Genomic DNA, 22,952 nt, shown 5'->3' with positions numbered 1-22,952 from the left:
CTAGTCAAGTGAGGAAGACGAGGGCGCTTGGTGTCAATGAAGCATCTGCCCCTCACGACCCAGACTGTCAGCAACCTCAACTGAACCACACCTTATAACACAAAGTGAACTGAATGACATTGCTAGAGATTTGGATCCGCCCAAGAGTAAGGCTGAGCTCTTAGGTTCCACGCTACAGCAGTGGAATATTCTAGCGGGCGATGTCCAGATTTCTTTGTTCCGCAACTGTGATAAAGATCTTGTCCAATACATCTTCATGGAGGGCGATAATGTGGCATGCAACAACATCAACAGTATAATGAAAGCTCTGACGATAAGTCATTAACTGGAGGAATGGATAATGAAAGCTCTGAAGATAAGTCATAATCCGGAGTAATGGAGGCTCTTCATCAATTTGTCCAAAACAAACCTAAAAGCTGTCTTGCTGCATAATGGCAATGCGCTACCTTCAATTCCAGTTGGTTATGCAGTCCACATGAAAGAAACCTATGACATGAAACAGCTGTTGATGGGCCTGAACTATGACCAACATTTGTGGCCCTTCTGTGGTGACATAAAGGTGGTTGCCCTCTTACTTGGTCTCCAGGGTGGATACACAAAGTACTGCTGCTTTCTGTATGAGTAGGATAGTCGTGCAAGAGAATATCACTACAATAAAAGAGACTGGCCTCTCCGACATTCACTTCAGCCAGGGAGTAAAAATCTCCTGCATCCAGCACTTGCTGACCCACATAAGATTTTGTTACGTCCATTGCATATAAAAGCGCACCTGTCAGCAGGATTGTGCTCAGTAAACCACATACACCGTCAGGTGGGCGACATTACACTGAGTAATATGATACCTTGATTGATGAAATCCGTCCTGTGGTTCTTGTGTAATCTTTACTTTCAGTTTGAAGATAATGATATATGCTTGTGCTCCGGGGCAGCCTGTGGGGGGCGCAATATCTGGCGCTCTGCTTAAATATTCATCTGTATGCTCTTATGACAGCTCACTGATCGTCTACTGACCTGCCTCCTATTTTACATAATGCATCTTGTAGTGTGAGGTTATGTAAAATAGGAGGCAGGTCAGTGAACTGTCATAAGAGCATACAGAGCCATAATTTTTTTAATGCATCTTTTTTAGGGAAATGAGAAGACTTTAAAAAATGCTATTATGGTGTTTATATATTTTTTTCTCATAAGTGTGAATAAACTTTTTATTTTGATAGATCCGACTTTTATGGACATGGCAATACCATATATAATTTTATATATATAAAAAAATAAACAGTAATATATATATATGTGTATATATATATATATATATATATATATATATATATATATATATATATATATATATATATTACTGTTTATTTTTTTTATTTATTTATTATTTATATTAAATTTTAGTCAGCTTAGTGAACTTGAACCTATAATTGATTGATTGCTTGTACTATGTATTGCAATACCATAGTATTGCAGCAGATAGGAAAAATCATGGTCTCCTGTAGAGCTTAACCTATGCTTCAGCTTTACAAGAATACTAAGATGACAACCATGGGGGCCTTCAGCAAAACACCAGCTGCCATGGTAAATCTGTACCCTGCAATCACGTCACGTGAGTCCGATAGGAGATGGTATGCATGTGCACTGGCAACCACTCAATTTTGACAGGGATTGACAACGGCATCTAAATGGTTAACAGCTGCGGCCGAAACCCAGCTCTGGACGTTACTGACATTACTGACAGATGCCAGCTTTGAGAACACGGTACACTTGCGGACCTGTGCCAAAGAAGTTTATTTACATTCTAATGCTGGAAAGGATTAAAATATGTGTAAGTGATATTGCTCAACTTTATAAATCAGGAGAAGGATAAAATAAATAGCAAGAGATGTGAAAATCCCAATCAGTTCTGTTCAAACTTTGATCAAGAAATGGAAAGTGATGACTTCTGGTCATACCAACTAGGAAAATAAGAATAACCTCATGACCCAGCATTAGTAAGGGTTTATGAGGGATCGGTCCTGTCAAACTAATCTGATCTCCTTCTATCAGGAGGTAAGTTCCAGACTGGACCAGGAAACGCAGTGGATGTTGTCTATATGGACTTTTCAAATGCATTTAATACGGTGACACACAAAATGTTGGTACATAAAATGAGAGTAATGGGACTAGGGGGAAATATGTGTAACGGGGTTAACAACTGACTCAGCGATAGGAAACAAAGAGTGGTTACTAATGGAACAAACTCTGATTGGGTCACAGTTATCATTGTTATACCACAAAGGTCAGTATTGGGCCCTCTTCTTTCTATCATATTAATTAATTACCTTGTAGAGGGCATACAGAGTAGAATTTTAATATCTGATTATACTAAACTGCAAGGTAATCAACACAAAGGAGGATAAATTAATGTTACAGAGGGATTTATATAAGCTGGAAGCTTTGGCTGAGAAATGGCGATTGAAGTTTGATGTCGGTAAATGTAAGGTCATGCACTTGGGAATAGGAAATAAAATGTATAATTATATACTAAATTGTAAAATGGTCACTGAAAAATACTTGGATGGATGGCAAACTCAACTTTAGTGACCAGAGTCAGGCCGCTGCTGCAAAGGCAAATAAAATAAAGGGATGCATTAAAAGAGCCATAGATACTCATGACAAGAAAATAGTTTTGCCTCTTATTACAATGTACAAATATATGAGGGGACAGTACAGAGATCTTTCTAATAATCTTTTTACACCTAGACCAGCAACGGTGATAAAGGGCATCCTCTACGTCTAAAGGAAAGAAGGTTTAATCATAAGCACAAACGTAGATTCTTTACTGTAAGAACAATGAGACTATGGAACTCTCTGCCACATGATGCTGTAATGGTTGATTCATTACAAAAATTCAAGAAGGTCCTTGATGCCTTTCTTGAAAAATATAATATTACAGATTATGGGTACTAGATTCTGTCATTTGACATTGATCCAGGGAACTAGTCTGATTGTCATATGTGAAATCAGAATTTTTTCCAGCTAATATGGCGCTATTAGTGTTTGTCCCATTTGGTTTTTGGCTTTCTTTGGATCAACATGTTAGGCTACAGGTTGAACTCGATGGACTTGAGACTATCTTCAACCTTAAAAACTATGAAAAAATTAGATAAATCAGGAAAGATTCCACACAGAACTGTCAGGATCCAAAGTAAACCACAAGCCACTTAGAACTTTCCAAAATGCCAATGATCCAAAAGATAAAGCCAAGTCATCCCTTCACTCACTTAAGAACAAAAAGCTTCTGGCATTGCTGTCTAGGCTCCTGACCTGTCACCATTAAGTCACTTTGGGGAGAACTGAAACGTGCAATTCATGATAGAGAAGCAAAGAAATTACAGTACCTTGAGGATTTTAGCTAAATGGAATAATCAGCTTACCAAAATAAAGTGTCTAATTCACAACTAGATTTCAAAGAAGTCAATACACAAAATTAGAAATGTTGTCTCAATGTTGAACATGACAGGAGATATGTGTGCAACTGATAATCTCAAGACCTTATTTAATGTGTTTCTAACTGGAACACCTATCCCTTCTCCAATGCTTTATTCCTACATAACTTTATTACCTAAACAGGGTAAGAACCCAAAGTATTCTGCTAACTATAAAATGATTTCCCTACTCAATTCAGATTTTAAAATATTTTCCAAACTCCTAGTTGATCGACTTGTTATGTGGCTTCCAAACTTGGTTCCTAAAGATCAAGAGGGTTTTGTTCCATGCAGGCAAGGCGGTGATAACGCAAGGAGGACCATCGTTCTAATAGATGCATTAATCAAAACAAGAGAAGAAGCCACTGCTTAGGGTGGCCTTTCATGTTTGACACGCTTCAAGTATTTGGCTTTTCTGTCCCCTTTATAACGGCCTTAAATAGCTTATACTCCTACCCCTCTGCATCCACTAAACTTTCTCATGTCACATCTCGACCGACACAAATTACAAAATGGAACAAGGCATTGCTATTTGTTTTATGTATTGAACCCTTAGCAGTGGCAATTAGGCAGCGTAATGATATTCATTAACCCCTTAACCCCCGAGGGTGGTTCGCACGTTAATGACCAGGCCAATTTTTTACAATTCTGACCACTGTCACTTTATGAGGTAATTACTCTGGAACGCTTCAACGGATCCCCCTGATTCTGAGAATGTTTTTTCGTGACATATTGTACTTCATGATTTTGGTAAAATTTCTTCGATATCACTTGCGTTTATTTGTGAAAAAAACGGAAATTTGGCGAAAATTTTGAAAATTTTGCAATTTTCAAAATTTGAATTTTTATGCCCTTAAATCAGAGAGATATGTCACACAAAATACTTAATAAATAACATTTACAACATGTCTACTTCACATCAGCACAATTTTGGAACCAAAATTTTTTTTTGTTAGGGAGCTATAAGGGTTAAAAGTTGACCAGCGATTTCTCATTTTTCCAACAAAATTTACAAAACCATTTTTTTAGGGACCACATCACATTTGAAGTCACTTTGAGAGGTCTTTATGACACAAAATACCCAAAAGTGACACCATTCTAAAAACTGCACCCCTCAAGGTGCTCAAAACCACATTCAAGAACTTTATTAACCCTTCAGGTGCTTCACAGGAATTTTTTGAATGTGGAAGAAAAAAATGAACATTTAACTTTTTTCACAAAAATGTTACTTTAGACCCAATTTTTCTTATTTTCACAGGGGTAACAAGAAAAAACGGACCCCAAAATTTGTTGTGCAATTTCCCCTGGGCACGCTGATACCCCATATGTGGGGAAAAACCACTGTTTGGGCGCACGGCAGGGCTCGGAAGGTACGGAGCGCCATTTGACTTTTTGATTGTAAAATTTGCTTGAATAATTAGCGGACGCCATGTTGCGTTTGGAGAGCCCCTGATGTGCCTAAACATTGGAGCTCCCCCACAAATGACCTCATTTTGGAAACTAGACCCCCCAAGGCACCTATCTAGATGCATAGTGAGCACTTGGAACCCCCAAGTGCTTCACAAATTGATTCGTAAAAATGAAAAAGTATTTTTTTTTCCACTTCAATATCTTCAGATTAGGCACTAGATTAGAACATTATTTTATTCTCTCAATGTTTCAACTACCACACCACTTGAAAGACTTTGTAGATCAGAGGTGTTTATAAACTTTTAAGTGACCCCCATCTCTTCGGTGCCTCCTATACATTCCTATATGCAAAAGTGGGATTCATTTATGTGTTTTTCTACTTCCAGTAAAACTTGGCAATTAATATGGATGAATGTGGTGAAAGCATCTTTCATATACTCAATATTTAAGGAAAATCAATATAAGATTTTATTTTTCTGGTATCACACACTGTCTCTCCTTCATAAATGTAATCCTAATATACCAGATACATGTTGGAGGTGTGAGGAAATAGGGGCAGACACAACCCATATTTTCTGGTCCTGTGCTAAATTTAACCCTTCACGACAACTGCCGTACAAGTACGGCGCAACGATTCTGTTGATATGCTTAAAGAAGGAGAAGGCTCCCTCTTTCCCTCGATCGGCACAACGCAATCACAATCGCGTTGTGCCGAGGGCTGGTCGCAGTCCGAATAATAGCCACAGTGTCACCCAGGTAGGGTCAGCTGTAAGGTCCAGGCTTGAGCAGGACCTGACACGCCTCCTGCCTGTGTCTGATTGACACCTCTAATACCCTAAAATGCAAAAGCATTTCAGAGTATTACATCAGTGATCAGACCAGGGAAAGTTGATGTCTCATCCTGGGACTAGATAAAAATAAATAAAGTTTGAAAAAATGTGAAAGTGCAAAAAAAAAAAAAAAGGAAAAATGTTTGGCAAATAAAAATGCAGTTTTTAACAAAAAAAAAAAATGAAAGAAAATAAAGTACACATTTGGTATTGTCTGGAACGAAACAATCTATAAAACTGTCATATTATTTAACCCATTAAGTGAGCACCGTAAAAAAAAAAAAAAAACACAACTAAAAACTAACTTTTTCATCCTGACACACAAAACACAGAATAAAAGTGATCAAAAATCACATACAGCAAAATAGTATCAATAAAAACGTCATCTTGTCCCGCAAAAAAACAAGCCCTTATAAAGCTCTGTTGCCAAATAAATAAAAAAGTTACAGCTATCAGAGTATGACGATGGAAAAACAAATTGTAGTTTCTTGAAAATTTATTTTAGTGTGCAAAAGTAGGAACACATAAAACAACCCTAAATAAATCTGGTATCACTGCCATTGTAATGACCTGAACAATAAAGTTGCCTGATCACTTTTACCACACGGTGAATGGCTTAAAAAACATTAATGAAAAGTATTTACAAATTTCTGTTCTTTTTACATCCTGCCATACTAAAATCGAAAAAAAAAGGTGCAGCTTGCACTTTCCTATACAGGAGGACACTGCAAAGAAATGTATACCATGCAATATACATCTCTTTACAGTGGGTCCCTATGGTGGACGGATGCTTTTGGATCCATCCTGATAGTGCAGACTGATGGGCGCATACCTCCCAAACATATACACCCAACAGTGTCAACAAGCGCAGTGTAGACCTAGCCTTAGTTCAGGCCGCAGCCTGGAGCAGTTTCAGCTGATTGCTAGAGTGTCGGACTCCCAGAAATCTTATATTGAGATGAGTCATCAATTGTTAGGTCCTGGACCACCCTTTTAACAACCTATGTGGGACATGTCTCTGGAAGCACAAGCCGAGCACTATGTATTGGACACTAATATGGCATATCTGCAACTTTCACTCTGCAACATTAATTGCACACTAATTTCTGGAGAACGCAAGTGGAGTCAAAATAGTCACTATACCCCTAGATGATATCACTGTGTGAAATTTGCAAAATGGGGTCACATTTTGGGTATTTCTGCAGTTTTGGAAGCTTAGGGGCTCTGCAAATGGTGCCCACAAACTACTCCAGGAAACTCTGCTCCCTAAAAGCCAAATGGTACTCTCTTTCTTCTGAGCCCTGCTGTACACACAAACAAAAGTGCATGACCACATATAGGGTATTGCTGTATTCAGAAGATATTGCTTTATAAATGCTTGGGTCCAATTCCCCCTATTATTCTCTGAGAAAATTAAAAATTTGGGGCAAAAACTATATTTCCGTGTAAAAAAATATATTTTTCATTTTCATGTCCTAATGTTATAAAATTCTGTGAGGCACCTGTGGGTTCAATATGCTCACCATAGCCCTAGAAGTATTCCTTGAAAGGTGTCGTTTCCAAAATAGGGTCACTTGTGGGCAGTTACTGCTCTTCTGGCAGTACAAGAGCTCTACAAATGCGGCATGGTGCCCGCAAATCATACGAGCAAAATCTGTGTAGCATCGGCGTCTCTGCCCCCTGCTAGGCAGAGACGCCGTCCCCCTTACCGCAGCGGTCCTGCTCCAGCGTCTTCCAGCCTCCCTGCAGCTGCTGCACGCAGCTTCCCTGGCTCTGTGCTTAAGGCTCGCGTGCGCTCCCTCCCTCTTAAAGGGGCCGCGCGCGCTGTCCTAAAAAGTCCCCAGCCAATCACCGGAGGGCTTTCCCTATAAGAGGCACCTCCTCCAATATGGAGGTGCCTGTGCAAGGTTGTTGCTTTGTGATTCTTACTTTGCTTCAGCCCCCAGGTCCTCTGCAAGTCAGTCCTGTTCGCCAGTCTGATCTTCTGCTCAGTCCGCTAGCCTGTCTTCTCTTCAGCCCGACAGTCTGTCTACAGTCCAGTCCGCCAGTCTGTCTATGGGCTCTGCCCGCCTGCTTACCTGGAAGCACCTGCCTGTTACCCTCCGTGCCTGCCTGCCCGCTTACCTGGAAGCACCCGCCTGTTACCTGCCGTGCCTGCCAGCCCGCTTACCTGGAAGCACCAGCCAGCTATCTGTTGTGCCGCCAGCTTGCCTACCCGGAACACTGGCGCCTCTGCCTACTGGTGCCATGGCATCCAGCTCTGGACCCCAGCTCTCTGCGCCTCCTCGTTTTGGGGGTGACCCAGTCTTATGTCGGGGTTTTCTGAACCAGTGCATGCTGCACTTTGAACTCCTGGCACATCAGTTTCCCTCTGACCGGGCCAAGGTGGCGTTTATCATGTCTCACCTCACCGGGGAAGCATTGGCATGGCTAAACCCTTTATGGGAGAGAGGTGATCCCCTGGTGTCCGATCTTCCGGCTTTCCTCACTGCCTTCCGGAAGGTCTTCGATGAGCCCGGACGAAGGACTTCTACTGCCTCCTCATTGCTCCGTCTCCGCCAAGGGAGTCTCACCGTGGGCCAGTATGCCATACAGTTCCGTACCATCGCATCTGAGCTTGCCTGGAACAACGAGGCCCTGGTTTCCACCTTCTGGGAGGGTCTTTCCAGACGGATCAAGGACGAGCTAGCTGGCCGGGACATTCCTACCACCCTGGATGACCTGGTGTCACTAGATACCCGGATTGACATCCGTTTCCTGGAATGAGCTAAGGAGACTACCCGGGAGAGAAGATTTCCTCGTCTCGCTCCTGTTTTCCAGAAACCTGCCTCCCAACCAGCAACTCCCCGGGCACGCTCGCCCGAACCCATGCAGATCGACCAGACCAAGATGGTCAAATCTCGCCAAGAAACACGCCGAGCCGGGGGGGAGCTATTTCTACTGTGGTAGTAAGGAGCATCTGATCCGTTCCTGTCCGGTGAAGCCGGGAAACTCCAGTGTCTAGGGCCGTTCGGAGAGGTCGTCCTAGGCAAGAGTAAATCCTCTCTGTCCTTGACTCTATCCGTTTCTATTTCCTGTGGAGAGACCCGCTTCTTTGAAACCGCCCACCTGGATTCCGGAGCCGTGGGAATCTCATTTCTCAGTCCCTTGTGGAGAAGTATCAGATTCCCACCAAACGTCTGGCTGAACCATTGGCAGTTGCTTCTGTGGATGGAAGACTCCTTCCGGTGACCATCTTGCTCGTCACAGAGCCTGTAACCCTTCAGGTGGGAATGCTGCACTCGGAGAGGATCTCCTTCCATGTGCTATCCGTACTCTCTCACTCCCTCTATTGCTAGGTCTACCCTGGCTACAGAAACATGAACCCGTTCTGAATTGGCGATCCGGAGAGGTGCTCCGTTGGAGGCAGGATTGCCATGAGACCTGCCTGGTTCTGGTTCGCCCGGCTCGACCTCCGTCTACTCTGGCTAATCTACCCGGTCTGCCGGCACCCTACTGGTCCTATGCGGATGAAGAAGGAAGCCGTGACACTACCACCTCATAGGCCATATGATTGCCCCATCGACCTGGTACCTGGCGCTTCGCCTCCCCGCGGGCGTATCTACCCCTTGTCGCTGGCTGAAACCCAGGCCATGTCGGAGTACATCGAGGAGAATCTTGCTAGAGGATTCATTCAGAAATCTACTTCCCCGGCTGGAGCAGGATTCCTCTTCTTTAAAAATAAAGACGTCTAGTACGGCCGTGTATCGATTACAGGGGGCTTAACCAAATTACCATAAAAAATAAGTACCCCCTGCCTCTCATCTCGGAGCTGTTCGACCGCCTTAAAGGCGCGAGGGTCTTCACCAAGCTCGATCTACGTGGGGCGTACAATTTGGTCCGGATCCACCAGGGAGAAGAGTGGAAGACGGCATTTAACACTCGGGAAGGTCACTATGAATACCGCGTGATGCCCTTCGGTCTCTGTAATGCCCCAGCCGTCTTCCAGGAGCTAGTTAACGACATTTTCCGTGTATTCTTGCGTAGTGGTGTACCTAGACGATATCTTGGTCTTCTCTCCGGATCTGCCCTCACACCGGAGGAATGTTCGTCAGGTTCTACTTAGGCTCCGGCAGAATCGTCTCTTCAAAAATGTCTCTTCAAGCAGACTTCCCTTCCGTTCCTGGGATATATTATCTCTGAGACTGGTCTTCGGATGGATCCCGAGAAGGTTTCTGCCGTCTTAAAGTGGCCCCGACCGGAGGGGTTGAAGGCGATTCAGCAATTCCTGGGCTTCGCAAATTATTACCGCCTCTTCATTCCTCATTTCTCCTCCCGGACCGCTCCCATCTCTGCGCTCACCCGTAAGGGAGCAAATCCCAAGGAATGCACTTCCGAAGCGGAGGAGGGCTTCGTCTCCCTAAAACAAGCTTTCTCCTCCGCCCCTGTGCTGCACCGCCCGGATTGCAACAAGCAGTTCTTCCTGGAGGTTGATGCTTCCTCCTCCGGAGCCGGAGCAGTGCTCACCGAGAAATCCCAGTCCGGGAGAATGGTAACCTGCATCTCCGCTTCAGTGGACAATCCTGCCGCGGAGTCTCTGGTCAGCGAATTTTCTACTATTTGGGAAAACACTAGATCCGCACTTCTTCAGTCCTCTTAACGGATGAAGAGACATGCCGATAAGAGACGTCTGGATCTGCCTCTTTTCCGTCCGGGAGACAGGGTCTGGCTCTACTCCAAACATGTTCGGCTCAAAATTCCATCGTATAAGTTGGGTCCGCAGTTCATCGGTCCGTTTGAGGTTCTCAAGTAAATCAATCCTGTGGCTTACAAGCTAAAACTCCCGGCCACCTTACGGATTCCCAACTCCTTCTACGTATCTCTCCTCAAACCAGTTGTTCTTAATTCTTTTTCTGACGATCCAGGTACCACTCCAGCTCCAGTTTCCTCTGAGGACGTCTATGAGGTAGAGAACATTTTGGTCACCGAAAGGGTAAGAGGAAAAACCTTTTTTCTGGTTGACTGGAAGGGGTTTGGCCCGGAGGAGAGGTCTTGGGAACCCAGGGAGAACATCCATGCCCCTCTTCTTCTTAAAAAATTTCTTTCTGGCCTGAAAAAGAGGGGGCGTAAAGGGGGGGTACTGTAGCATCGGCGTCTCTTCCCCCTGCCAGGCAGAGACGCCGTCCCCCTTACCGCGGCGGTCCTGCTCCAGCGTCTTCCGGCCTCCCTGCAGCTGCTGCTGGTGCAGGCAGCTTCCCTGGCTCTGTGCTTAGGACGCGCGCTCCCTCCCTCTTAAAGGGGCCACGCGCGCCGTCCTAAAAAGTCCCCGGCCAATCACCGGAGGGCTTTCCCTATAAGAGGCACCTCCTCCAATATGGAGGTGCCCGTGCAAGGTTGTTGCTTTGTGATTTTTACTTTGCTTCAGCCGCCAGGTCCTCTGCAAGTCAGTCCGGTTCGTCAGTCTGATCTTCTGCTCAGTCCGCTAGCCTGTCTTCTCTTCAGCCCGACAGTCTGTCTACAGTCCAGTCCGCCAGTCTGTCTATGGGCTCAGCCCGCCTTCTTACCTGGAAGCACCTGCCTGTTACCTGCTGTGCCTGCCTGCCCGCTTACCTAGAAGCAACCGCCTGTTACCTGCCGTGCCTGCCAGCCCACTTACCTGGAGCACCAGCCAGCTATCTGTTGTGCCGCCAGCTTGCCTACCCGGAACACTCGCCTGACTATCTGCCTAATCAGCCTGCTTGTCTACCAGGACCACCCATCAGCCTTCCAGGCGAAGCTCATCCGCTGTACCGGTCAGTTCCTGCCTTCTGACCCGTGGGAGTCACCTGCTCTCATACAAGGTCGGTCCCAGAATGGCACATGGTCCTTCTGCTCGGTTCCTCCCTGGTTCACAGAGTCGACTGAGCCGCCGTGTGACCTTGGTCGGACCGAGTTGATACTTAGTCACGCCCCTCCTTGCACCGCAGCACAGAGGTTCCACCACCCGGATCCATAACAATCTGCTTCCCACTCCTTTATTTTGGAGCTCTCCCCGTGTGCCCAAACAGTTGTTTTTCCCCAACATATGGAAAGTCAGTGTACTCAGGAGATATTTCACAAGTTATATGGTTCATTTTCTCTTGTTACTCTTATGAAAATGAAAAATATGGGGCTAAAGCAATATTTTTGGGGAGAAAACTTAATTTTTAATTTTCACGGTCCAAGGTTTTAAAATTCTGTGAAGCACCTGTGGGTTCCAAGATGCTCACCACACCTTTAGGTAAATTCCAGGAGGGGTGTAGCTTCCAAAATGGGATCACTTGTGGGGTGTTTCCACTGTTTAGGCACATCAGAGGCTCTGCAACCGTCACATGGTGTCCACTATTTATGCCAGCAAATTTTGCTCTCCAGAAGTCAAATGGTGCTCCTTCTCTTCCAAGCCCTGCCGTCCGCCCCAACAATAGTTTTCCACCACATATTGGGTATCGGTGTACTCAGGAGAAATTGCACAGCATTTTATGGTCTATTTTCTTCTGTTACCCTTGTGAAAATGAAAGAATTGGGGCTAAAACATCATTTTTGTTTGGAAAAATAAAACTTTTCATTTTTATCCTTCCACATTGCTTTCATTTCTGTGAAGCACCTGAAGGGTTAATAAACTTCTTGAATGTGGTTTTGAGCACTTTAAGAAGTGCAGTTTGAAAATGGTGCCACTTTGGCATTTTTTCTGTCACATAGGCCCCTCAAAGTCACTTCAAATGTGATGTGGTCCCTAAAAATATTGGTTTTGTAAATTTTGTTAGAAAAATGAAAAATTGATGAACTTTTAACTTCCTAACAAACAAAATTATGTTTAAAAAAAAGGATGCAGATGTAAAGTAGACATGTGATAAATGTTATTTATTAACTATTTTGTGTGGTATAACTATCTGATTTAAGGGCATAAAAATTCTAAATTTGAAAAACGTGAAATTTTAAAAAATTTTGTCAAATGTTCGTTATTTTTAGAAATTATCGCAAATCATATCAACCAAAATTTACCACTAACATTAAGTACAATGCGTCACAAAAAACATGTTCATAATTACTGGGATATGCTGAAGACTTCCAGAGTTATTACCAAATGAAGTGACACTGGTCAGAATTGAAAACTTTGGCCTGGTCAGGAAGGTGAAAACAGGCTTTGGAGTGAAGGGGTTAATCCAATCTTATTGGTTAGAGTTCAAAAATGTTATTTCAAGAGCATAAGTACAAAGATTCCACTGAATCCTGTGTATTTGATTCTGAATGTCCCTCCATTCCCATTAGGTAAAATATCTGATAGGCTGTTTTTTGATTTTTTGACATTTGCAAAGTGTTTAATAGCAAAGAATTGGAAAACTCCACAAGTTCCATCATTGATGGACCTCTACTCATGCATTAAAGATAATAAAAATATGGAATACCTCACAGCTTTGCTTCCAAATAGAGTGGACATTTTCAATGGCATTTAGTGTTTGTGAGACAACTACTGGGCTACAAATTATCTATAAATAATCGATTACTTAAGGATCCGTATAACCTTTATATTAGTTACAAATATTGCAGTGCAAAATATTATCTTTAGGGATCACAAGACCCTTTCCCTCCCCATTTTTAGTTTTCTTTCTCATTCATGTATTGTACTGTCCTGATATACAGTTTTATTAATCATTTCCGATTTCATGAATACTGTAATGTTCTTGTAACACTTCAGAGTTATTTAGCTCAAGTTGTGAGCTTTTCCTTTTACCTTATTTGTAAGGAAATTGCAATCATTCATCTATTTTCATTTCTGTATTTGTGGAAAATCTCAATAAAAAGACAGTTAAAAATAAAAGTTTTAACACAAAACCTGATTTAAACAATAGGTTATTTTCGGATGACATATTTCCTTTAATATAGGACAGCACATCAGACATATAAGGTCCACATTAAAGGGGTTGTTCGGTCCCAATTGATTAGTCTGCAGCCACTCTGTGTGACTGCAGACTTCTGAATACCCCCAGCACATGCACTGTGCGCTGCGAAAATTTGCCGGTTTCAGAGCTGGGACCGGCGGGTACGTAAGAGTTCAGGGCAGCGCCTGTCTAGTGGACAGCCTCGCTCCATACTCTTGTATTGAGCCACTGGACGGCCGTGTCTCTAGACGGGGTGCGGCCTCGCTCAATACCAGTTTATGGAGCGAGGCCGCACCCACTAGACTGCTTCTGCCGGTGAGTATGTATATCGCAAACATCACCGTCATTCCAGGCTCAGAAACCGGTGAATCCTTGCAGCACACAGTGTGTGCGCTGGGGCGACTCAAAGGTCTGCAGTCATAAAGTGTGACTGCAAACTTAGCAATTTAGACCTGACAACCCCTTTAAGCCCCCAGGTAGTTAGTTGGGCATCAACTGGTTAAATTGTAACATTCGTATACATTTATCCATTCAAGAACAAGTAATGTGCTAATAAAAAAGATGCTTCTCTATGCAACAAAATCTGAAATATTCTTGTTATGAAGAACTGATAGCCATACCTCCTCTCTTTGATGATCTGGATGACCTAGAGGAAGTGGACCACTGCTTGGTTAGTCCTCTTCCAGAAAGTGACTCTGTCATGCCGCTTGGTTCATCAACTGTTTCTATAGAGGTAATAACCTTGGTCTCTGGATCCTTCTCACCAGGAGAGTCTTTGGCTCCATGCTGTTCTGCTTCGTTTTCACTTAGGCTAAATTGGGCCATTTTCTGGGCTAACATCAGTTGTGTTTCTTTCTCCAGTTCTCTGATATCTTCGATGGTTAAACCATACCATTCATCTTGCCAACACCAAGCTTGCCTATGTGCTCTGACCATAACTTTCCGAAGACCTGTTAATTGAAAACATAAGGCTGGAGTAAAAATTTGTGCTAAAATTTTTCAATTAAAAAAATATACATATTTTTTTTAATTATCATCTTATCCATTTCCTCTATTTCAAGGGATAGAAAGACAGTGATTGGCTACAGTGGTCCTGGGAATTATGTACTGCACGTAACCAGCTGTGGACCACCAAAGTGGAACATGAAAAGGGCAGCGGTTTTCAAAGTTGAATTATGACACTTTATCACATAACCTGCTGTTTGGTAAATTTCGTAAATGTAAAAAAAAATTACCATAGCTAATAATGCCTAATTATTTAACACTATACAGCATTATTTGCAATTTTTTTCATGCTTCATCCTCCTAACATCTAGGCCTAGTATTAGAACAAATGATTGCTCTTTTCTGTGTAACAACTGCTCTTCTATTCCCTTGTTTTGTAGATTGACCTCTCTGCAGCTTTTGACACCGTTGACCACCACCTCCTACTCTCTATGCTCCACTCAATCCGTATAAAGGACACTGCTCTCTCTTGGTTCTCCTCCTACCTATCTGACCGCTCTTTCAGTGTATCGCTGGCTTCACTTCTTCCCCCCCTTCCTCTCACTATGGGGGTTCCTCCGGGTTCAGTCCTTGGCCCTCTTCTCTTCTCTCTCTACACAGCCCCAATTGGACAGACCATCAGCAAATTTGGTTTTCAGTACCATCTTTATGTTGATGATACAACTATACGCCTCATCCCCTGACCTTACCCCCACTGTACTACAGAACACCAGTGACTGTCTGGCTGCAGTTTCTAACATCATGTCCGCTCTCTATCTGAAACTCAACCTTTCCAATACTGAAATCTTCTGCTCCTGCCGTCTACTCACCTCTCTAAATCTGACATCTCTCTCTCCGAGTGTGGCACCACAATAATGCCGAGCCAGCTGGCGCATTGTCTGGGCCTTGTATTTGACACCAATCTCTCCTTCACCTTCCACATACAATCTCTTACCCGCTCTTGTCGCTTGCACCTGAAGAACATCTCTAGAATTCTCCCCTTTCTCACCTTGGAAACAACAAAATCCCTCACTGTTGCCCTGATCCACTCCCGCCTTGACTACTGTATTACTCTATTAATTGGCCTCCCCTTCACTCGACTTTCCCCTCTCCAGTCCATCCTTAATGCTGCAGCCAGGTTCATCTATTTGGCTAACCGTTACTCAGACTCCTCCGCTCTGTGCCAGTCATTGCACTGGCTGCCCATGAATTATAGGATCCAATTTAAATTGCTTGTTCTCACCCACAAAGCTCTCCACAATGTGGCACCCCCTACATCTCCTCCCTCATTTCTGTTTATCGGCCTACCCGTTCTGTACGCTCAGCAAGCGACTTTCGACTAACATCCACACTAATAAGTACCTCCCACTCCCCGCTTCAAGACTTCTCCCGAGCTGCACCTATTCTTCAAAATGCTCTACCCCAAGAAATTAGGATGAACCACAACTTACACAGTTTTAGGCGCTCCCTAAAAACACACCTATTTAGGGTGGTCTATCACGTTCCCTAATCAAAGTCCTTTTATATTCTTATAGCCCATCCCTTATTTCTCCTAACATAAGTCTCCACTGAACCAAAAAGCACTACAGATACTGCATGGTGATGAGCTCATGCAGCCTTTATCTATCCCTCATCCCCTCAAGATTGCTGGACCATCCTTGTAAATAAGCCATTGTACTTTGTGTCACCCCCACCTCATCGTAGATTGTAAGCTCTTACGAGCAGGGTCGTCATTATTTTTGCTGTAATTATTGTACTATCTCTAGCTATGTTACTTATGACTGTTGTATATGAACCTCTGAATTGTTAAACGCTGCGGAATATGTTGGCGCTATATAAATAAAGATTATTATTATTATTATATTGAGCACCACTATTAGCCATTCTGTGGTTGAGTCATGTTCGTTTAATGGGGTATTTCAATCGCAGACATTTTTAGGAATAGCCATTGGAAGGGTTGCCTTTTTGTGTCCATTTATTTGAATGGGTGAAAAACACTGCAAAAATGCTGAAAGAACTGACCTGCTGCAGATTTCAATAAACACTTTGATGGTTCAAAACCGCAAGGAAAAAATAATCAGCATGTGCATGAGATTTTAGAAATCTCCTTCACTTTGCTGGTACTGTAAAATACTGAATTTTATTTCCGCAGCCAAAACGCTGAATGTGAACAAGACCTTAAAATAACACGAGAACAAGCTATAAAACTTGCATTTTTCAGAAATTTATTGCATAACCAGTGGCCAGGGTGGCCAACTTGACTTTTTATTTTTTCTGGACAGCTGATCAAAAAATCACAGACAGAAAATATTTTGTATGGACACATTAGAAAATTATCATAAATAATTATGATTATAAACAGGGCTGTGGAGTCGGTAAGCAAAACCTCCGACTCGGATTCCTCAATTTCCATGACACTGACTCCGACCGACTCTACGACTCCTACTCCCTCATACATGGCTCATGTTTAAGTGATAAATTTACTGTAGCACAGATTCATCTTAGCTAAAAGTCTAGACCCTTAGATCAGGAATAGGACAGACATTTATAGGACATTTCATAACTTTCCCAAATTCTTAAGAAAAAATATTCCCCACAAACTGCATTGAATTACTGTACCCAATTTATTATATATTTTAGGAGTCGGAGTCGGTCCATTTTATTCCGACTCCACCAAAATGGGCTCAGACTCCGACTCCACAGCCCTGATTATAAGTATCTACAATTCTGATATGAAGACATCATCTGCATTCACTGTAAAATGATGATAATTACAATCAAAAGAATCTGTATCAGTTTCTTCAGCTTCAAAAAAATCACTGGCGCTTTAAATTTATTTTACAGAGAGGGCGAAAAATATCCCCATTGTTATGGACTGTCCTGGAATATCTGAAGGGTTACGCACATATTTTACACAACGATTTTCCTGCTTCCAATACTCAAGATGTGCATATAGCCTAAACAGGGCAATACAGGGCACAATCACTTGTAACAAGAAAAACTACATCAAAAACTACTTTCTGACTCCCGACATAGAGCAACTTGGCTAGAATTGTACTTAATTATTCATATGGATTTTCCAGCTCTATAAATACACAGTTTTTATTATGCTTAGAATCCTGTCAACATTTGGGACTAAATTTGGGACAGACAGAAGAGCAGTTTATTCATCTTGTAGTCTTTATGTACATTATATTAACATCTGTCTGGGATAACAGTGGAAATTGTGAATTATTTCAGCCTAAAAGTAAAGCATGGTGACATCATCAGCAGTAAAATGTCAGGAATTCCATACTATGTATAGTCTTGCTTGCAACATGTTCAGACTCAAGCAGCTCCACCTTGTGAACTGTGACAAACCTGAATATTTAATTAATTCACCCAGCACGTAAAAAAAAAACAAAAAAAAACAAACTAAAAACTCATGACTTCTCAGAAAACTGAAATAAATTCAGAAATAAGAAATAAGAAAAAATACAAATGTTTCGCGATCGGCCTCTTCTGTTTCTTGGAACTAATTCGTAGTTACATATACTAGACTACTGAAGATTACTGCAATTCCGGCACTTCTGGTGCCAAGAATACCACAGCATACAGCTGTACTCCTGATGTCAAAATGCTGAGGACCATTCCAGAATTCCAAAAAACCTGATTATAAAGTAGGGATCTGTCGTACATCTGATCCAGCACAGCTGGACTGCCAACCGTCCGTAAATTTATGGACAGTTCACAAAGAGCAGGTTTTTTTCTGCCGGCAGAGAAAAACATCTGTTATTTTTTTTTGCTCATTTCTGTAGTTTTTACAAAGCGTGCACTAAAAAGGCTGAAATGCGCAGTATTAACATGACCTGACCAGAATGGGGAGGGAGAAAGACATCCATGGAGAAAGAGCTGAGCCCTGTACACCAACCACCGCTGAGCATGCCGTGCGCATCTCCCTGAGATCCACAGAAGCAGCGACACGGGAGCCACGTGCGAGCGTGACTGTGTATTTGTCCTTTGCATGAAAGAAAGTGGCGGCTGCTAAATAAGTTACACTGTGTGTGTCAGCGTGTGCCTATGTATACAGTATATAGTGTGAAGTCCACACTATATAGTATGTATGTGTATATACTACACACTGTGGTGCTGTGTATATACTACATAGTGTGGAGCTTGTATATACGATATACATAGGCACAGCTCCAAACTATATACACAGCTCCACGCTATGCACCATATAATAAATAGTGTAGACATTAAGGGAATGTAGTGGTCGGAGGGTGACTGTGTTACACTGCATGTGTCAGAGTGTGCCTGTGTATATAGTATAGAGTCCACACTTTATACTATACAGTAATATACAGTACAGACCAAAAGTTTGGACACACCTTCTCATTTAAAGATTTTTCTGTATTTTCATGACTTTGAAAATTGTACATTCACACTGAGGGCATCAAAACTATGAATTAACACATGTGGAAATATATACTTAACAAAAAAGTGTGAAACAACTGAAAATATGTCTTATATTCTAGGTTCTTCAAGGTAGCCACCTTTTGCTTTGATGACTGCTATGCACACTCTTGGCATTCTCTTGATGAGCTTCAAGAGGTAGTCACCGGAAATGGTTTTCGCTTCACAGGTGTGCCCTGTCAGGTTTAATAAGTGGGATTTCTTGCCTTATAAATGGGGTTGGGACCATCAGTTGTGTTGTGAAGAAGTTAGGTGGATACACAGCTGATAGTCCTACTGAATAGACTGTTAGAATTTGTATTATGGCAAGAAAAAAGCAGCTAAGTAAAGAAAAATGAGTGGCCATCATTACTTTAAGAAATGAAGGTCAGTCAGTCCGAAAAATTGGGCAAACTTTGAAAGTGTCCCCAAGTGCAGTTGCAAAAACCATCAAGCGCTACAAAGAAACTGGCTCACATGAGGACCGCCCCAGGAAAGGAAGACCAAGAGTCACCTCTGCTTCTGAGGATAAGTTTATCCGAGTCACCAGCCTCAGAAATCGCAGGTTAACAACAGCTCAGATTAGAGACCAGGTCAATGCCACGCAGAGTTCTAGCAGCAGACACATCTCTACAACAACTGTTAAGAGGACACTTTGTACAGCAGGCCTTCATGGTAAAATAGCTGCTAGGAAACCACTGCTAAGGACAGGCAACAAGCAGGAGACTTGTTTGGGCTAAAGAACACAAGGAAAGGACATTAGACCAGTGGAAATCTGAGCTTTGGTCTGATGAGTCCCAATTTGAGATCTTTGGTTCCAACCACCGTGTCTTTGTGCGACGCAGAAAAGGTGAACGGATGGACTCTACATGTCTGGTTCCCACCGTGAAGTATGGAGGAGGAGGTGTGATGGTGTGGGGGTGCTTTGCTGGTGACACTGTTGGGGATTTATTCAAAATAGAAGGCATACTGAACCAGCATGGCTACCACAGCATCTTGCAGCGGCATGCTATTCCATCCCGTTTGCGTTTAGTTGGACCATCATTTATTTTTCAACAGGACAATGACCCCAAACACACCTCCAGGCTGTGTAAGGGCTATTTGACTAAGAAGGAGATGACCACAGTCACCAGACCTGAACCCAATCGAGATGGTTTGGGGTGAGCTGGACCGCAGAGTGAAGGCAAAAGGGCCAACAAGTGCTAAGCATCTCTGGGAACTCCTTCAAGATTGTTGGAAGACCATTTCCGGTGACTACCTCTTACTGCACAGTACCACTTCTCCTGTCCTGTATACAGGATTTAATTCTCAGCATCTGCTCTTATTTTGGACATCTTATGGGGTGTGGTAATTATCATGGTCCGTGATAAATGTCTGTTAAAATTTTAGACCGTTCATTAATTTTGGTCCTGTTGTCTCAGAAAAAAAATGTAATAGTAGGTTGGCAACTCTGCAACACAGAGTATTGGCTTCTCTTATGCACAGAATCCACTACAAACACTAGTGGACAAAGCATCAGGCTATTAAGACATCAACAAATATACTCACCAACATCATGTATGAACCTCTCAATTTTAGACTGCATGCCCCAGTAACGAAACTCCACTTTACACAGCTTATAGGCACACATAATTGGGCATCTCCCAAGGTTATTCCTATGTTCCTCAATCCAATCTTCACACAAGGGGCCTCTTTTAGTCTTCACAGATTTGTACACTTTAGGGTCCTCTTCGGGCTTATATTCATGTGGGGGGATTGGATCTTTAACAATATCAATAGGATCTGTAAAATAAACAAGAGTAGATTAAAAGATAATGAAACAATTACATGAATGTGAAGACCTTAGAATTTACATGCATTTACAGAATTTCGTTGATAAACACATGTATAGGCATTTGAAATGGCCTGATATTTGAAAATTGTTTAAAAAAGGTTTTATAGGACTTTAATTTTCCTGACTAGTGATCGAGCATTAAAATACTTGAGTGCTTGGTACTCGAATTGAGCAGGTCAGACGCTCAGATGAGTTCGACTTGAGTACAGAATATAATGGAAGACACTGCAATGAATGGAAACAGCATTGAAATGGAATGGGAACTGCATGGGGAAGACGCCTGAATACATCGCTGACTCCCAGGTCACTGCTGGGAACAATGTTGTCAGAGTATTACTCCATTTTTATAGACTTGCATTAGAAGTGGTAAATCCGCAGTTTAAAACACTTGCACTGTAACTGCGTTTACGCAGGTGTTTTTAGCCTGGTTTTGATAGATAAATAAATAATTATAAAAAATGATGTGGGGTCCTCCCTATTTTTGATAATGAGCCAAGGTAAAAGCAGACAGCTGCGGGCTTATATTATCAGGCTGGGAAGGTCCCTGGTTATTGGACCCTTTCCAGCCTAAAAATACAAACCTGCAGCCAATCCCAGAATTGGCGTATCACATTAAATGCACAAATTCTGGATCTTTGACTGGCTCTTCCTGATTGCCTGGTGCGGTGGCAATTGAGGTAATGGTAGTTGGGTTTGATGACGGCTCTGATTTGTCAAAAATCACAGCTAGCATCAACCCCTGGGGTTAGTAATGGAGAGGTGTCTATTAGACACCCTCATTAATAACCCAGTATCAAAACATAAAAACCCACACAAAATGAGCAATTGTAAGTACACAGTGCTATGTCATAGAATCATAGAATGTCAGAGTTGGAGGGGACCTCCAGGGTGATCGTGTCCAACCCCCCTGCTCAGTGCAGGATTCACTAAACCATCTCCGACAGATGTCTGTCCAGCCTCTCTATGAAGACTTCCATTGAAGGGGAACTCACCACCTCTCGTGGCAGCCTGTTCCACTCATTGATCACCCTCAGGGTATGTGCCCACATAGCGTTTTACAAGCATAATTGATGTGGAATTTCCGCAGCGAAAACGCTTGTAAAACGCTTGGTAATCCACACCCCATGGTCCCCAATGAGTTTCCACAAGTTCTATGCCCATGCTGCGGATTTTTCCGCAGCGTTTTTGATGAGCACAAAAATCCGCAGCATGTTAATTAATTTTGCGTTTCCGCATGCGGAATTGCCTTTGCAATGCAATAAAAAACGCAAGGCAACTCCGCATGTCGAAAACGTGCGAAAAACGCGCGATGAATGCTTGCGGAATTCCGCATGCATTTTTCCGGGAAAGGACATGCAGAAATGAAGCAGAAATTTTCTGCTTCATTTCCGCAACGTGGGCACATAGCCTCACTGTCAAGAAGATTTTTCTAATATCTAATCTGTATCTTCTCCCTTTCAGTTTCACTCTATTGGTTCTTGTGTTTCCATGTGCAAATGAGAATAAGGATGATCCCTCTACACCGTGACGTCCCTTCAGATATTTGTAGACAGCTATTAAGTCTCCTCTTAGCCTTCTTTTTTGCAAGCTAAACATTCCCAGATCCTTTAACCGCTCCTTGTAGGATATAATATGATGATTGCAATATATTAAGATGATAAAAACTTTGATGGGAGTGTTTCTTTAATCACTCATGTGATAGTGTTTTTATTCCATATATCTTATTTTGCCAAATACATACTTGTACAGGGCAGTAGAAAAAAAGTTTCCAAAACAGATATTCTGATAACAGTTCCTTTTTTTTTTTTTTTTTTTAACAAAATCATATTATGGAATTACAATCCATCAACAAAACTAAATCCCGTACAAAGATGTAAAGGATACAGCTTTTGGAGATTGGAAAGCCACAAGAAGGGATTAAACTCTCAATCTTCTGTTTTTTCACATTTGGGCAGAAAATTCTACACACAAGAGCACATCTGCTCGATCGCACTGTGTGCCTGATTTGCGACTGTTTGACAGCTTTAATACATGTGAGGAATGCCTAAGAAATAGGCATTCCTCACATGTATTAAAGCTGTCAAACAGTTGCAAATCATGCACACGGAGTGACTCA

At 42.4% G+C, this 22,952-nt stretch overlaps 1 protein-coding gene across 11 annotated transcripts in view; it reads right to left on the bottom strand.

Moving 5' to 3' along the window:
* The window catches only part of PITPNM2 (phosphatidylinositol transfer protein membrane associated 2), a 398,693-nt gene that overhangs the window by 114,586 nt on the left and 261,155 nt on the right, over nucleotides 1-22,952 (bottom strand). For all 11 annotated transcript variants that reach the window (XM_073676202.1, XM_073676201.1, XM_073676209.1 and 8 more), the window contains 2 exons: nucleotides 20,551-20,784; nucleotides 14,205-14,534 (listed from right to left, as the gene is read on the bottom strand). In XM_073676202.1, coding sequence (XP_073532303.1) covers nucleotides 14,205-14,534; nucleotides 20,551-20,784 — 564 coding nt within the window. The remainder of the gene's footprint in view (nucleotides 1-14,204; nucleotides 14,535-20,550; nucleotides 20,785-22,952) is intronic.

The sequence above is a fragment of the Phyllobates terribilis genome, unplaced genomic scaffold, assembly GCF_046119375.1.
Source record: "Phyllobates terribilis strain yellow unplaced genomic scaffold, ASM4611937v1 Scaffold_1__5_contigs__length_1240528914, whole genome shotgun sequence".
NCBI lineage: Eukaryota > Metazoa > Chordata > Amphibia > Anura > Dendrobatidae > Phyllobates > Phyllobates terribilis.
The sequence above is the reverse complement of the archived record's forward strand: the minus strand, read 5'-3'. Positions and strand labels throughout refer to the sequence as shown.